This window comes from Chiloscyllium plagiosum, unplaced genomic scaffold, assembly GCF_037043375.1.
Source record: "Chiloscyllium plagiosum isolate Xiang-an unplaced genomic scaffold, Cpla_swu_hap1 HiC_scaffold_14, whole genome shotgun sequence".
NCBI lineage: Eukaryota > Metazoa > Chordata > Chondrichthyes > Orectolobiformes > Hemiscylliidae > Chiloscyllium > Chiloscyllium plagiosum.
Window position 1 is genome coordinate 72,769,918 of NW_028270152.1, and position 16,504 is coordinate 72,786,421.

General features: G+C 40.8%; 1 protein-coding gene across 4 annotated transcripts in view; it reads right to left on the bottom strand.

Moving 5' to 3' along the window:
* Positions 1 to 16,504, bottom strand: part of dock3 (dedicator of cytokinesis 3) — a 980,202-nt gene that overhangs the window by 311,202 nt on the left and 652,496 nt on the right. For all 4 annotated transcript variants that reach the window (XM_043708482.2, XM_043708483.2, XM_043708484.2 and 1 more), the window contains exon 16: positions 15,819 to 15,981. In XM_043708482.2, coding sequence (XP_043564417.1) covers positions 15,819 to 15,981 — 163 coding nt within the window. The remainder of the gene's footprint in view (positions 1 to 15,818; positions 15,982 to 16,504) is intronic.

Consider the following 16,504-nt stretch of genomic DNA (forward strand, 5'->3'; position numbering starts at 1 on the left):
GGGGTTAGATTATGAGGAGAGATTATACAAATTAGAATTTCTCTAGAATTTAGAACTTAAAGAATGATCTGAACAAAGTCTTCAAGATATTAACAGACAAAGGTAGATGAAGATAAACTATTTTCACTGTTTGGGGAATCTAGAATTAGGGGGCATAGTCTGAGAATTAGGGCCAGACTGGCAGGAGAGATGTTACAAAGCGCTTCGAAACATAAACGGTGATAGAGATTCGAAACTCTCTTCCACAACTGACAGAAGCTGGATCAGTTAATTTTAAATCTGAGATAGATTCTTTTGATAAGCAAAGGTATTAAGGGATATAGGCCAAAGGCAAGTATATGCAGTTAGACCACAAATTAACCGTGATCTCATTGAATGGCTGAACAGGCTCCAGGTGCTGAATAGCCTAATCATGTTCTGAACTCAGCATTTCAGATCAATTAACTTTGGTCAGAAACTAACATGCTTTGGGCTGGAGAGAAGCAAAATATATATTTTTAATTCTTCCAGGGGTTGTGAGCATCACTGGTGTCCATCCGTGATTGCCCCGACAAGGTGGTGCTGAATCATCTTCTTGAACTGCTGCAGGATTGTGACGATGACAGTGAAGGAACACCAATATAGTTCCAAATCAGGGTAGTGTGTGGCTTGAAGGGAAACTTGCAGGCGATGAATGCAGCTTCTAGAGTCTGCAAACACCCAGGGTATTGCTGACCATTGTCAATATTTGGTGTCCATCCCCAATTTTCTGAGGGCAGTTAAGAGTCAACCACATTGCCATGGGTCTGGAGTCACTTGTACACCAGATCATGTAAGGATGGCAGACTTCCTTCCCTAAATGAAATTAGTGAACTATATGAATTTTTATGTCAATCAATGATGATTTTGTGGCCATCAGTAAGTTTTCCATCTAAGAGTTAAATCACTAAATGAATTTAAATTCCACTAGGGTAAAGTTCTATCAGGAACCCCACAGTACTTTACTTAAATGGTTAATTTTTACTCAATCTGTGTCTGTTGGCTATTCCAGTCTAGGATAAAGTGGGAGCAATTTGAGATGAGCTTGATGCTAACCTCATCTAAAGTCCACTCACAATAATTCCAATAGGAATGGGATTGATGTCTCTAAGGGTAGTTTTTTTCAGTACTTTTACCCTTCTCTAATCTTTACATGACTAAATAAAAACAAAAGAATTATATTATAGTTTCTATTTACTGTTTGATTACTCATAAGAGATTAACCTTGAGATTCCTGGAGATTCCAGGACAATGCTGGAGTGATGGCAATCCCAGAAAGGACAGTTCTTTGGACAATGACTGTAAGTGGAATCACTGAGATCTAAAAATGTAGCTCAATAATGTGAATGCAGACAGTGATCATTGTGCTTAAATGATAATGCCTGTGGCACTACTGTATTGGGCTGGTGTCAATTTCACACTGTAGGGATTCTATGATTCTATGAATCATCAATTACAGTTGATAAGCTGTCAACAGCAACAACAGATGAAGCACTAGTGATGGTCACATGATTGCGTGTGTATGTGTACATGTGCATGGCACTCTTAAGTCAATGAGAAAGAAGGGCAACTGGACAGGACATGATCAGGTTAGGAAGTAAATGTGGCAGGTGGAGACAGGATAGCAGAAGTATGATTAAAAGAGGTTAGTTGCATTGTGTTGATCAGGAGAATGAAGTGTGACTTTGGGTGAGTAGTGGCCAGCAGTGGTTCATGAATTTTCAATATGGGGTCAAGAGGAAAAATCTTGCTTTATTTTGTGCCATGTTCTGCCATATGTATTTTATAATCTTACTTGGATGATTACAGCCTGCAATCATCCCTTTAAGGACAACCTGTCGGGCAACACGTAGACCTGGTTTTCCTAAATGTGGCAGAGCAATGCCCATCACTTGAGGTCAATTCATTTTAACATTAAGGGGCCTGAACAGGGAATTTGATCCCTTCTCTTGTATACTTTTGTCCTTTACTAAAATAGTATGAACTGCAAAAATATTATTTAATGAAAAACATCTCCTGCCCATAACATTAGAAACTTGGGAAGACTTTTGGTGCCCGAAGAAACAGGTGTTATGGCTTTGTCTAATAGCTCTGATAGGGCTCCTAACAATTAAATAAAAATTCAAACTTCCAGCAATTAAGCAAACTGGGCCGTGAGATTTCACATCTTAAAAGAAAAACAAGCTTCATAAGAATTATGTGAATTAGGCACTGTCAACTTAATACCGTAATTTACAATTAATTATGCTATCAGTTCTACATTTTCACCCCCCCCCCCCCCAACCAAAAATAATTTTATTATATGTCATGACAATCTTGAAGCTACATTAACTTCTTTAGGGACTCAACCCATAAATATGTCACAGCTCTTCCCAAATTTTATTGTTCTCAGCGTTCTGTGAAGTCAAATTTTATGGGGATCTTTCTTTCAGCTCTTTAGCTAAGTGACCCTTCAACTTTTATTTATGATCATACAGCTCTGGATGCCTTTGTTCCTAATTCTGGTTCCCAACATGTATCCAACATCATCCTTGCAGCTTCCAAGCTGACTCTAATAACTGCTCTTACAAGGTTTGAGGACACTAGATTTTTTTTCCTTTAGCTGCAAACCAGGCAAATGTTCCAGCTGCTCTTTCCATCACTAATTCCAAATTGAACATTAGATTCACCTGCATTCCACACAGTGAATGATACAGTTGGTATTTTATCTGCTTAAAATACAGAATTGACCAACAACTATCTCTTATTGGCTTTCTTGATCCAATGAGATTTGGACTCTATTGAAACAAATCTGTGAGAAAAATCCAATTAACCTTAACAAACAAAACCTCTACTCCCTTTGCAATTCTCTATGACAACGTGATATGTTTTGGGAATCTTCATGTGAATTAATTGTTTTACATTGAACACAACTCTTTAATTTTGTAACCCATACAAATAAACTATATTGCTAAAGTTTTGATGACTTTTCTCCACAATTTCTGTTTATATGAAGGAACCTTGTTGATCAGCAAATGGGACTAGGTTAGATTGGACAGAAGGGTCTGTTTTCATGCTGTTTGACTCTACGACTAATTAATAAACTTGTTGCAGAAGTATCTTTCTAGAAAGGTGAATGCAGTATAATAAGAATTTTCAAATAAGTTTGATAAAATATGTAGTTTAATCTGAAACCAGAGTCTTAAATCTAAACAAAGACAATTAAGAAAGTAAGAGAAAGAAGTTGACTGCAGTGGATTGGAAAAAGTACATTAAAATGTTGATGGTAGATAGGAAATGACTATGATTAAAATAATTAATGTTTGGTTTTCAAAAGACATGGTTTAAGGTAAAAATATCCAATATAAAAACAAGGGAGCTGTGGGTAACAAGGGAAGATAGTATTAGAAGAACAGAGCAGCCTGAGGAGGTTGTTAGAGAAAGTTGTAAACCCGAGGATTCCAAAAATATTAGAATTCAGCAAAGGAGGACCATGAAATTGATAAAACGAAAGTATAGAAAATGATGCAGACTAGAAATTAACGTAAAAATATATTGTAAAAGCTTCTTAGGGTTATATGGAAAAAAAAGATTTTAAAAGCCAAATGCAGATGTAGTACAGGCAAAAACATGAACATTTCCAATAGGAAATCAAGGAATGGCTGAGAAACTTAATGAACATTTTGTGTCAGTATTTTCAGAACAAGAACTAGATGTATCCCTGTTATAGTTGAGGCCTAATGGCACAGGGGGTGTGAAGAACTATAAGAAATTAATATTAGTCAAAAAAGTAGTCTTGGAGAAATTAATGGGAATGAAAATGAGCAAATCTCAGCACCCAATGATTTTCACCCGACAATGCTAATGGAAATGGCTATAGGGATAGTGAATGCATTGGTGATCACCTTTTAAAGTGCTATTAATTCTACAATGATGCTTGCAGTTTGGAAGACTACAAATTTAATTCCAATGTTTAAAAAAGGAGAGAGACAGAACAACAGAACTGTTAATCTGATTTCAGTAGTTGGGAAAATATAAGAATGGAACCCTCAGGGCCAGCTGGTTTTTGGAATTCAGAATTTCTTGGATTTCAGAATAAGGGACAGTTTAACGGTTAAATAAAAAAAAACTTACCGAACAGCAGATAATCCTGTGAGTACTACGAGCTCTGAGACGGAATTGATGCTTGCCAGTGATGGGCCATGCCCCCACGTCATATCTGAGTGATATGGGTTGAGTGGATGTGAAGCTGGGTTAACTGTTTGCATGCCAAACAACCTTGTTATGGAGAAAAAAACTTCACGAGAAAAAACTTTGGATTTCAGAGCTTTTTGGGTTTGGGGATTTCGGATAAAGGATTGTGTACCAGTATAAGAATGTGACCACTGGACTTTGGAAATAATTGTCTGATTGGGAGAGTCAATATGAAGGGGAAATCATTTTTGACACTCTTAGTTTCTTTTTGAGGATGTTCCAGCAGAGTCAGTAAGGAGGAACCAGTGGATATGGTGTATTTGGATTTTCAGAAGACCATTGAAAATGTCCCACAAAGGAGGTTGGCGAACAAAACTGAAGACTGATTAGGGATAGTCAACATGGCTTTGTGCGTGGGAAATCATGTCTCACTAACTTGATTAAGTTTTTTGAAGAAGATTGATAAGGGTAGAGCGGTGGACATGATCTATATAGACTTCAGTAAGGTGCTTGACAAGGTTCACCATGGTAGTCTGGTTAGTAAGGTTAGATCAAATGGAACAGAAGAAGAACTAGCTATGTGGATACAGAACTGGCTCGAAGGAAGAAGACAGAGTGTGGTGATGGAGGGTTGCTTTTCAGACTACTGGCCTGTGACCAGCAGTGTGCCACAAGGATTGGTGCCGGGTCCACTGCTTTTCATCACTTATATAAATGATTGAATATGAAGATAGGAGGTATGGCTAGTACGTTTGCAGGTGACACCAAAATTGGCGGACTAGTGGACAGCGAAGAAAGTTGCATTAGAGTTCAACAGGATCTTGATCAGGTGGGCCAATGGGCCGAGGAGTGGCAGATAAATGTAAGGTGCTGCATTTTAGAAAGGCGCTGCATTTTGGAAAGGCAAATCAGGGCAGAACTTACACACTTAATGGTAAGGTCTTGGAGAGTGTTGCTGAACAGAGACCTTGGAGTGCAGATTCACAGTTCCTTGAAAGTGGAGTTGCAGGTAGATAGGATAGTGAAGGAGGAGTTTGGTTTGCTTGCCTTCATTGGTCAGCGCATTGAGTATAGGAATTGGGAGGTCATGTTGTGGTTGTACAGGACATTAGTTTGGCCACTATTGGAATACTGCGTGCAATTCTGGTCTCCTTGCTATAGGAAGGATGTTGTGAAATTTGAAAGGGATCAGAAAAGACTTACAAGAATGTTGCCAGGGTTGGAGATTTGAGCTGTAGGCAGAGGCTGATAAACTGGGACTATTTTCCCTGGAGCATCAGAGGCTGAAAGATGACTGTATAGAGGTTTATAAAATCAGGAGGGGCATGGATAGGATAAATAGACAAGGTCTTTTCCCTGGGGTGGGGGAGTCCAAAACTAGAGGGTATAGGTTTTAGGTGAGAGGAGAATGATTTAAAATGGACCGAAGGGACAACTTTATCATCCAGAGAGTGATACATATATGGAATGAGCTGTCAGAGCAGGTGGTGGAGGCTGGTACAATAACAATCTTTAAAAAGCATCTAGATGGGTATATGAATAGGAAGGATTTAGAGGGATATGGGCCAAATGCTGGCAAATGGGACTAGATTTATTTAGGATATCTAGTTAGCATGGATGAGCTGGACTTTCAGTGCTACGTATCTCTGCGACTCTTTGACTCTACATGGAATTGACTAAATATACTAGAATGGATTGAGGATTGTTTTTTGCCTGTTAACCAGTCAGTGGGAATGATTGCCAATTCTCAGGTTGGCAGTCTGTGACCAGTGGAATCACAAGGATCAGTGTTTGAGCATGGCTGTTTACAACTTATAGATTTGGAAGTGTGAAACCAGCTGTAATAATTCCAACTTTTTGGATGACATAGAACATGGTTGGAATGTGTGCTGTGAGGAGGACGCATTTAGATAGACTGAGTTGAAGCACAGTTGAAGAAGGGCTTATGCCCGAAATGTCGATTCTCCTGCTCCTTGGATGCTGCCTGACCTGCTGCGCTTTTCCAGCAACACATTTTTCAGCTCTGACCTCCAGCATCTGCAGTCCTCACTTTCTCCTGGATATAATATAATGTGGGTAAGTGTGAAGTTATTTACATTGGTAGGAGGAACAGAATACAGAGCGTTTCTTAGAATTTGAGCAGTTAGAAAGTGTTGATATTCAAGGAACTTATGTGCCCTTGTTCATAAGTTACCGCCAAGCATGCAGGTGTAGTTTGGTAGGTAAAGGGGCGTATGTTCGACTTGAACCCTGGTTCAATGGAGAGTCTAGGAGGGCATTCCAACAGCAGCTCCATGCATACCTAAAAATGAGGTGTCAACCTGGCAAAGTTACCAAACAGGACTACTTTGGTGCCAAGCAGCAGCTGATAGAGCTAAGCAAGCCCACATCCAACAGATCACTGGAGGAGGAGGTTCTACAAATTTCTCCATCTTGAAAGATGAAAGAACCCAGCACATCAGTGCAAAAGACAAGGCTGAAGCATTTGCAACCATCTTCAGTCAGATGATGATCCACCTCGGCCTCCTCAGTTGTCCCCAGCATCACAGATGCTAGTCTTCAGCCAATTTGAATCACTCACATGATCTCAAGAAATGATTAGATGCACTTAATACTGCAAAGGCCCTGACAACATTCCAACAATAGTACTGAAGACTTGTCCTCCGGAACTTGCTCCACCCGTAGCTACACTTTTTCAGTACAGCTACAACACTGGCATCTAACTGACTATATGGAAAATGGCCCTGATATGTCCTGTACACAAAAAGCAAGACAAATCTAATCTGGCCAATTACTGCTCTATCAGTCTATCATCAGTAAAGTAAATGAGAAAGCATTGGTCTAATGTAAGGTGCTGCATTTTGGTAAGGCAAATCAGGGCAGGAATTATACATTTAAATGTAAGGTCCTGGGGAGTGCTGTCGAACAAAGAGACCTTGGATTGCTGGTTTATGGTTCCTTGAAAGTGGAGTTGCAGATAGGGTAATGATGATGATGTTTGGTATATTTGCGTTTATAGGTAGTTCACATACAACACAGTAGTTGCGTTTCAGGGAAACTCACTTAATAGAAATAATGGAGCTGATGAAAAAAGTGTGGTTGGGGCAGACCAGCAAAAAATATTACTCGCAATTGCTCAAAAATCACCCAAAACCCTAACATAGAGTGTAGCACAGCCTGAATAAAGGTTTAACTCATATTTATTAACAAGACAAGACAAACGTAAACTTAACACATTATATTGAAAATATATTGTTAATGCAAGGATAGGGGGTCATCACAATCATCATCTTCAGGTGTAGGTGGGGCTGCAGAAGTGGATGGCTATTGTTGATTGTCTTCTGACTGTTTCTTGGGGGTTGGTTAAAAAAAAGACATCCAGTTTTGCTGCTTGCCCTTTTTCTTCTGTCTTGAAGAAGCGGTTCATAGGATGCCAGATAATATCTTATTGAACAAACTGCTATCCTGCTTTGTTCTGCATTACAATGGTTGTCCTCTAAGAGCTGCAACTGCCCCTCAATTTCCCTCAGAACAGAAAACAGAAGAAAAGTGGAAAGCTCTCGTGGTGCTGTATAGTGGACTTCATCTTTTTCATCTTCAGCTTCCATGTCCTCCTCAGCGAGAAGCTGTTGGAGATCAGCTATAGAGAGGTCTTCACAGTGGGACTCAAGCAGCTCTTCAATATCCTCACTTTCCACTTCTTCAAAGCTAGGCAGCTTTTCAAGGGCAACACAAAGCTCTTTGATGTTTGGGAGCTCCTCTGATGGTTCACATCTTTTAAAATCTTGGACTACAGGAGGAAATGCCAACGCACGCTCCTCGTTTGCAAAGGCAGATTCACTGATTAACTTTACATTATGGAATGCATTATGGTTCTTAAAACCAGCATCTCACCCACTGTCAGCACTCAAGGCAGACACATCTGCAGGATTTTGAGCATTTTTCTTTCGATCTACATAAGTGGATAAGGCTTTCTCTTTTATGGTGAGAAAGGTTTTCCCAGATCGCTTTTTTGTTTGATCTTCTATCCAAACACTTAGAAGCCTCTCCACCTCCTCAAGTACCTTTGGCCACAACCTCACAGACTTGCTGACGCTCAGACTTGTTCCAGCTATACAGGTTGCTTTAATATTTTCAGCACTGCCTCTAATGGTGCATAAGGTAGACTCCCTCATTTCTGTTAAGCAAGCTGTATCACATGTTCTCTCCTTTTGCTCAAAATGCTTTATTACATCTAGCTTCTCTTCCAGTAATATAGCCTTTTGCATTCACCATCCGCAATTGTATCACCAAGATCCTTCTTGCTGACATTCTTGTCAGTATAACGTTTTTGCAAAATGGAGAGGCATAATGGAGAGGAGAAGATTGTGTGATATGCAGGAACAAATTAGAAAGACAAGTGGTATGTACAGTTGGTTCTGCTATAATGTGAGTCTCTTCAACGTGAATTGGCTATAATGTGATTGAAGAATATAGACCATTATTTGTAGAACGTGAACTTTTTTTACCTGTATTGACTATAATGTGATTCTGAACCCATTGGTTTAAATGGTGTTGCTATTATGCGATTTTCTTACAACACAGGATCACATGTGAACAGAACTATTGTGTTATAGCAGAACAGATTGTATAAGGATAATGCAGAGTTATACAGGGCTTATACAGGAATTATACAAGAATATTTTTGTCTCAGAGGGAGAGCAATGAACATTCATTGGTTTAATTCTTGAGATGAAGCTGCTGAATGTACAGTACTGTTCCTCTCACATGCTCTGATGGCAACTGACATTGGCACTTGCGTAGAACGGCGCGGAGACTTCGGCGCTGACATCGGTGCAGAGACTTTGGCACATGCGCAGAATGAAGCATACGAAACAATCGCTGGAATCATGCTATTGTGAACAGAAGTAAGCATTCTTGAAAATACCATTCCCTAATTTTTCAGTGAAATTATAGCTAAATTGAACTACTGAAAAACGCTTTATATGAGAATTACTTGTATTGAGTAAAGGAGTTTGGATGTCATGTTGCGGCTGTACAGGATATGGGTTAGGCCCCTTTTGGAATACTGCATTAATTTCTGGTCTACTTGCTATGGGAAAGATGTTGTGAAATTTGAAAGGGTTCAGAAAAGATTTACAAGGATGTTTCCAGGGTTGGAGAGTTTGAGCTATAGGGAGAGACTGAATAGGCTGGAGCTATTTTTCCTGGAGTGTCGGAGTTTGAGGGATGACCTTATAGAGGTTTATCAAATCACGAGGGGCATGGATAGGGTGAATAATCAAGGTCTTTCCTCCAGGGTATAGAAATCTAAAATTAGGGGGCATAGGTTTAAGGTGAGAACGGAAAGATTTAAAAGGGACCAGAGGGGAAAATTTTAAAAGGGACCAGAGGGGAAAAATTTAAAAGGGACATAAGGGTCAACATTATCAAGCAGAGGGTGGTGCATTTATGGAATGAGCTGCCAGAGGTGGTGTTGGATGCTAGTACAATCATAGTATTTAAAAGGCATTTGGAGAGGTACGTGAATAGGAAGGGTTTAAAGAGATAAGGGCCAAATGCTGACAAGTAAGGCTAGATTAGTTTAGGATAACTGGTTAGCTTGGACGAGTTGGATCGAATGGTCTGTTTCTGTGCTGTACATCCTATGACTCTAGTGGTATTATTGCTAGTCTAGTAATTCAGAGTCTCAGGTTCGAATCCTACCATGGCAGATGGTGAAGACTGAATTAAATAAAAATCTAGAATTATGACTCTAATGATGATGATGAAACCACTGCCAATTGTTGAAAAAACCCCATCTGATTCACTGATATCCTTTCAGGGAAGAAATACCCCCGTTTTTGCCTGGTCTGGCCTATATGTGAGTTCAGACCCACAGTATTGTAGTTGACTCTTAACTTTGGTCAATTAAGTATTGGCAAAAAGGATTGGTGTAGACAGACATGCCCACATCCCATGAACAAATTTTCAAAAATGGTGGAAGGTGTCATCAGTAGTGCTAACAAGCAGCATCTGCCTGGCAACTACCTTTCTCATTGGTGCCCTGTTTGGATTTGCCAGGGCCACTCAGCTCTTGACCTCACTACACTTTTGATTCAAACAAGGATAAAATAACTGAAATCCAGAAGTGAGGTTTGAGCGATAGTCCTTAATATCATGGCTGCATTTGACTGAGTGTGCAGCAAGGAGTCCGAGCAAAATTGGAATCCATGAGAATCAGGGACAAATTCCCCGTTGGTTGAAGTCATAGCTGACACATTGGAAGATGATTGTGGTAGCTAGAGTCAGTCATCTTAGTTCCAGGACATCCCTGCAGGAGTTCCTCTATGTGGTATCCTAGGCTCAACCATTTTCAGCTGCTTCATTAATATCCATCATAAGGTCAGAACTGGGGATGCTTGCTGATGATTGCACAATGTACAGCAACATGTGAGAATACTCGGATACCAAAACAGTTCATGTTCAAATACAACAAGACCCTGACAATATCCAGGCTTAGGTTGACAAATTGCAAGCAACATTTGTGTCACACAAGTACTAGGTAATGACAATCTCCAGTAACAGACAATCTAACCATCATCCCTTGTCATTCAATGGTGTTACCATCACTGAATCTCCAATATCAATAGTCTGGGGGGGCTTACCATTGAGCAGAAACTCAACTAGACTAGCCTACCATGGCAAGAGCAGGTCACAGGCTAGGAATACTGCTGTGAGTAACTCAACTCCTGATTCCCCAAAGCCTGTCCACCACCTACAAGTCACAAGTCAGGAGTGTAATGTAATAGTGCTCACTTGCCTGGATGGGTGTGGCTCCAACAATACACAAGAAGCTTGACATCATCCTGACCAAAGCAACCAATTAACTGGCACCGCATTCACAAGCATACACTCCTTCCACCACCAATCTCAGTAGAAGCAGTGTGTCCGACCAACAAGATGCACTGAAGAAATTCACCCAAGATCCTTAGACAGCACCTTCTAAACCCATAACCGCTGCCATCTACAAGGACAAGTGCAGCAGAAACATAGGAACACCATCACCTGCAAGTTACCTTCTAAGCAACTCACCATCCTGACTTGGAAATATGTCACCATTCCTTCACTGTCATTGGGCCAAAATCCTGGAATTTCCTTCCTTAGAACATATGGGTCCACTGCATGCCCTGCAGTTGTTCAAGAAGGCATCTCACTACCACCTTCCCAAGGACAACTCGGGATGGGTAATAAATTGTGGCAGAGGCAACGAGGCATCTCCCCACCCCCCGGCCCACCCCACCATGAATGAATGAATTTTCAAAGAAAAGACTAGAAGATTTAAGTATGTAAGCAAAGAAGTCCTGTTTCAATTGTACAGCAGACTGCACCTACAGAATTGTATGCAGTTCTGGTTTCTTTGTCTCAGGAAGAATACACTAGCCACAGAAGGAGGGCAGAGATGATCATCAGTCTGATTTCTTGCATGATGGGCCTATCCTGTGAGGAGAAATTGAGGATATTGTTTGTATTAGGATAGAGATAAGGAGGAAGTTCTTCACTTAGAGGGTGGTGTAAGTTCAGATATAAAGTAAGTTTAAGAGATTGAAAGATTTTAATTGAATTGAATTTATTGTCACATGTATCGAGGCACAGTGAAAAGCTTTCACTTGTGAGCATTACAGGCAAATCACAGAGTTAAGTAGCCTAGATAAGGAAATAATAAGTAAACAGCGGCAAAAACAAAAACACAGGTACAGGTGAATGTTAAGAATTTGAGAGTCCATTCACTATTCTAACAACAGTAGAGTAGAAACTGTTCTGAAACCAGGTGGTGCATGTGTTCAGGCTTCTGTACCTTCTCCCTGATGGTAGAGTTTGTAGAAAATCATTGCCAGGGTGGGATGGATCTTTGAGATTGCTGGTGGCCTTTCCTCGACAGTGGGTAGATGATTCTATAGATGGGTAGTTGGTCTTTGTGATTGTCTGAGCCGAGTTCACCACTCTCTGTAACCGTCTCCAATCTTGAATGGTACAGCTGCCATATCAGGTAGTAATACATCCAGACAGAATGCTCTTGATGGTGCACCTATAAAAGTTGGCAAGGGTATTTGCCAAATTTCCTCAGCTGCCTGAGGAAGAAGAGACATTGTTGGGCCTTTTTATCCAGTACGTCCACATGAAGAGTCCAAGAAAGCTTGTTATGGATGACCACTCCTAGGAGCTTGACACTCTGCACTCGTTCCACCTCTGTGCTGTTAATATGTAGGGGAGCATGAGTAACATTCTGCTGAAGTCAATAATGAGTTCCTTGGTTTTGCCGGCATTGAGAGCTAGGTTGTTCTCAATACACTATTTTTCTAGGTCTTCTACCTCCCTGTAGTCTGTTTTGTCGCCATCTGAGATTCAGCCGACTATGGTGGTATCATCAGTGAACTTGTAAATGGCATTAGTCTGGTATTTGGCAACGCAGTCATGGGTATACAATGAATACAGTAGGGGGCTAAGTTTGTACCCCTGTTGGCTCCAGTGTTGAGTGTTAGTGAGGATGAAATACTGTCCCCAATCTTCACTGATTGTGGCCTGTGGGTCAGCAAACTGAAGGTTGCAGAGAGTGATGCTTGGTCTGCGATCACTAGTAATCAATCTCAAGGGGATAATAGTGTTGGAGCCTGAACTGCAGTCAATGAGTAGATTTCTTACATAGCCATTCTTCATGTCAAGATGTTCTAGGGAGGAGTGAAGGGCAAGTGATATGGCATCTGACGTGGATCTGTTTGTCGGATAGGCAAATTGGAGTGGGTCAAGAGTAGTGGGGAGGCTGGAATTGATTAATGCCATGACCAGCCTTTCAAAGCACCTCATGGCTACCAAAGTTAGGGCTACTGGGTGATAGTCATTGAGACATGCTGCATGAGTCTTCTTAGGCACAGGGATGATATTGGCCCTCTTGAAACAGGGACAGTGGTCTGCTGCAGGGAGAGGTTGAAGATGTTAGAGAAGACCTCTGCCAGTTGATCTGCGCACGCCTTGAGTGCATGGCCTGGTAATCTGTCTGGTCCCATCGCTTTCCTTGGATTCACATGAAGGAAAACTGATCTGACCTCTGATGCAGTGACTGTTGGGATAGGTTCGTCAGGACTTGTCGGAATAGGTGTTACCTCTCCGCCAAAATTCTGCTCAAAGCGAGTATAGAAGGTGTTGAGACGATCTGGGGCAGTTTTGTCATTGTCTGCTAACCTGCACGGTCTCTTTTTAGTACCTGTGATGTCATTCAGTCCTTGCCATAGTTGCCGGGTGTCTGTCTGGGTCGCTAGTTTGGGTCGGTATTGGTCCTTTGGCTCTGCGAAGGTCATACTTGGATTCCTTATATTTGAATGGGCCTCCTGGTCTGAAGGCCTCACGCCTGGTTTTTAGCAGGTCCTGTATGTCCTGATTCATCTACGGTTTCCTGTTGGGGAACACCTGGATTGACCTCCTCATTATGCAGTCCTCCACACACTGTGATGGTGATGGCGTACTCGTTCAAAGTACCTGTGAACTGTTTGAAAATGGCCCAATCAGCCTATTCCAGACAGCAGCGGAGTTGATCCTCTACCTCCTCTGACCAGCACTGAGCCTGTATCCGCGAGGGGGTCTCCTGCTTGAGCTTTTGCCTGTAAGCCGGAAGAAAAATCATGGCGTTGTGGTCTGATTCCCGAAATGAGGGCGGGGACGAAGCAGTAAGCATCTTTCACAGTTGTGTAGCAGTGGTCTAAAATGTTCGAGCTCCTAGTGGGGCAGGTAATGTTCTAGTGGCATTTAATGACATCAAAAGATACTGGGATAAGGTGGGAACATGATATTGAGGCAGATGATCAACCATGATCTAGAAGTGTGGAGTAGGCTCAAGGGCTGAACAGCCTACTCTTGCTGCAATAGTTCTCTATTCCAAACTACTGGGAAGAATAGGTCTAAGGACAGTTAAAAGTTATGAAAATGCTTTTATTTTATTTGATTATTCCTTAAATGTGAACCCGGATAGTGATCTGTTTCAGAATCAAAGTCAGCTTACTTCACAGAGTTTGGGATCCAAAGTCTGAACCTTCTAGTCAATATTGCTGAGTTTCTTGCTACTCCAGAGACTTGAGCATATAATTCGGCACACCATCTAGTTCTGCACTGTCTGGAGTTTCATTTTTTACATGGGATATTAAGCAAAGATGCCCATTTGCTTCTAACATGGACATAAAAGATCCCATTGCATTAATCTGGAGAAGAAGTGTGATGCAGCTCATGTCTTATGGCCAACATTTCTCCCTTATCTAACAACTAAGAAATGGATGATCTAGTGATTGTCGCATTGATATTTGGGCAAAGTTGATGTGTGCAGATTGACAGTCACATTTCTGACACTATAACTATGATTACATTTCAAACTACATATTTGTTGTAAATGCTTTGAGGTATCTTGAGTTCATGAAAAGTGCTATAAAAAGTGCTACAAATGGAAGCACAGAGAAGGTCTGGACAATACTTTGGGGCAGGTACAGAGATTTATGACTGCAACAGCGAGAGCACAAATCTTTTTCACCAATACATTTTAATAAACACAATCGACAATAGGTGCAGGAGTAGGCCATTCTGTCCTTCGAGCCTGCATCAGCATTCATTATGACAATTGCTGATCATCCTCGATCAGTATCCTGTTCCTGCCTTATCTCCATATCCCCATGATTCCACTATCCTTGACAGCTCTATCCAACTCTTTTTTAAACGAATCCAGAGACTGGGCCTCCATTGTCTTCCGGGGCAAAGCATTCCACACACCCACCACTCTCTTGGTGAAGAAGTTTCTCCTCATCTCTGTCCTAAATGGCCTACCCCTTATTTTTAAGCTGTGTCCTCTGGTTTGGGACTCACCCATCAGCAGAATAACAATCTTTGCTTCTGTGACTTTTACATCAGTAAATTCAGGGAAGGTAATCCACTAAATATGCAAAATTTTTGACCATATGCAGTTTTGTGACAATGGAGAACAGATTAAGCATCCGTGATACATCATACATGTTTATCCTGCTCCCTAAATCCCTTAAGACTTACTGGACACGATATGGGTAGAAACATTTAACCTCAATCCATGATACTATGACAGAAAATCTTGCAGTCAAGTTGTGAAAATGTTTTGCTTCATGACAAATATTCCAAAATAGGAAGGTTGTATTGTCATGTTCCATTTTAAATTTTTGATCTGTTTTATTCTGAACTGGCATCCGCAGCTCATATATCATCCAAGGTCACTGGGTAAGCTGGTAATTATTTCATTGAGCATGTCTAAAACCACCCTTAAATCAATGAATAGGAGGTGAAAGTGATAATAATGTGATAACTTTACCTTTTTTTTGTGGAAAGTCACTTCATGTCTGAATATTCCTTACCCCAATTATAAAGCTGAGGCTAGAAACTTGCACAGTAGATAAGTCTGTAAGTGCCTGTGAGCTATCTGTGCACAGCATGGCAGTTTCAGCCTTTTGGGAGACTTTTTAAAAAGATTTACACAATTAATTTTTTGATATAAAAGTCTGTAAGTTTCAAACTTTTGTCAGAATATACTGAGTATGACCTTTTAAACAATTTTCTCTTTAAAGCCAAGATTTAGGAGTACTTACTGGAACAATGCCTGAATTCAAATCGAAGATGTGAGCCTCTAAACTTGTCAACAGGGATGGGTAGTTTAATGATCTCACCCCAGCGTGGACTGTTGTTGTGGTACATCACGAAAGAGCAATGTTCACTTACAGAGGGCTCTCCTGAGCCAAGACTAATACAATCCTGTAAATCACAAAGCAATATGCTGAACATTGCATCATTGTTTGAATGATACTTGTCAATTCATCTTCAATAATAAGATCACAATGTAGGAACAGCAAATCTAAAGAGAGCTGTAGGACATAATCTAATTGTACATCTCTACGACTCTATTTGATTCCCATGGATACAGCAATACTGACAGCTTTTTAAGGTCTGGTTAACATTATGGATTTTAATTTGCAGTTCACTTACTCTTTAAAATATTTCTGTTTTTTTACTGCTCATCCTTCATGTGAGTTGGAGACACTAAGGAGCACACAAATGGCGGTCAGCATCATAGATGGAAGTTACAGACACTCGGTCATACCCAAGGTAGAGGAAGATAGATGGGTAACTGTTAGATGGGACAAACAGTCAGTGCAGATGTCCCTGGCAGCTGTTCCCCTGTCAAACAAGTATTCCGTTTTGGATACTAATGAGAGGATCAGCCCAGCAGCAGCAGACAAAGCAGTGGCACCTAAAGTTGGCTCTGCTGTACCGAGGG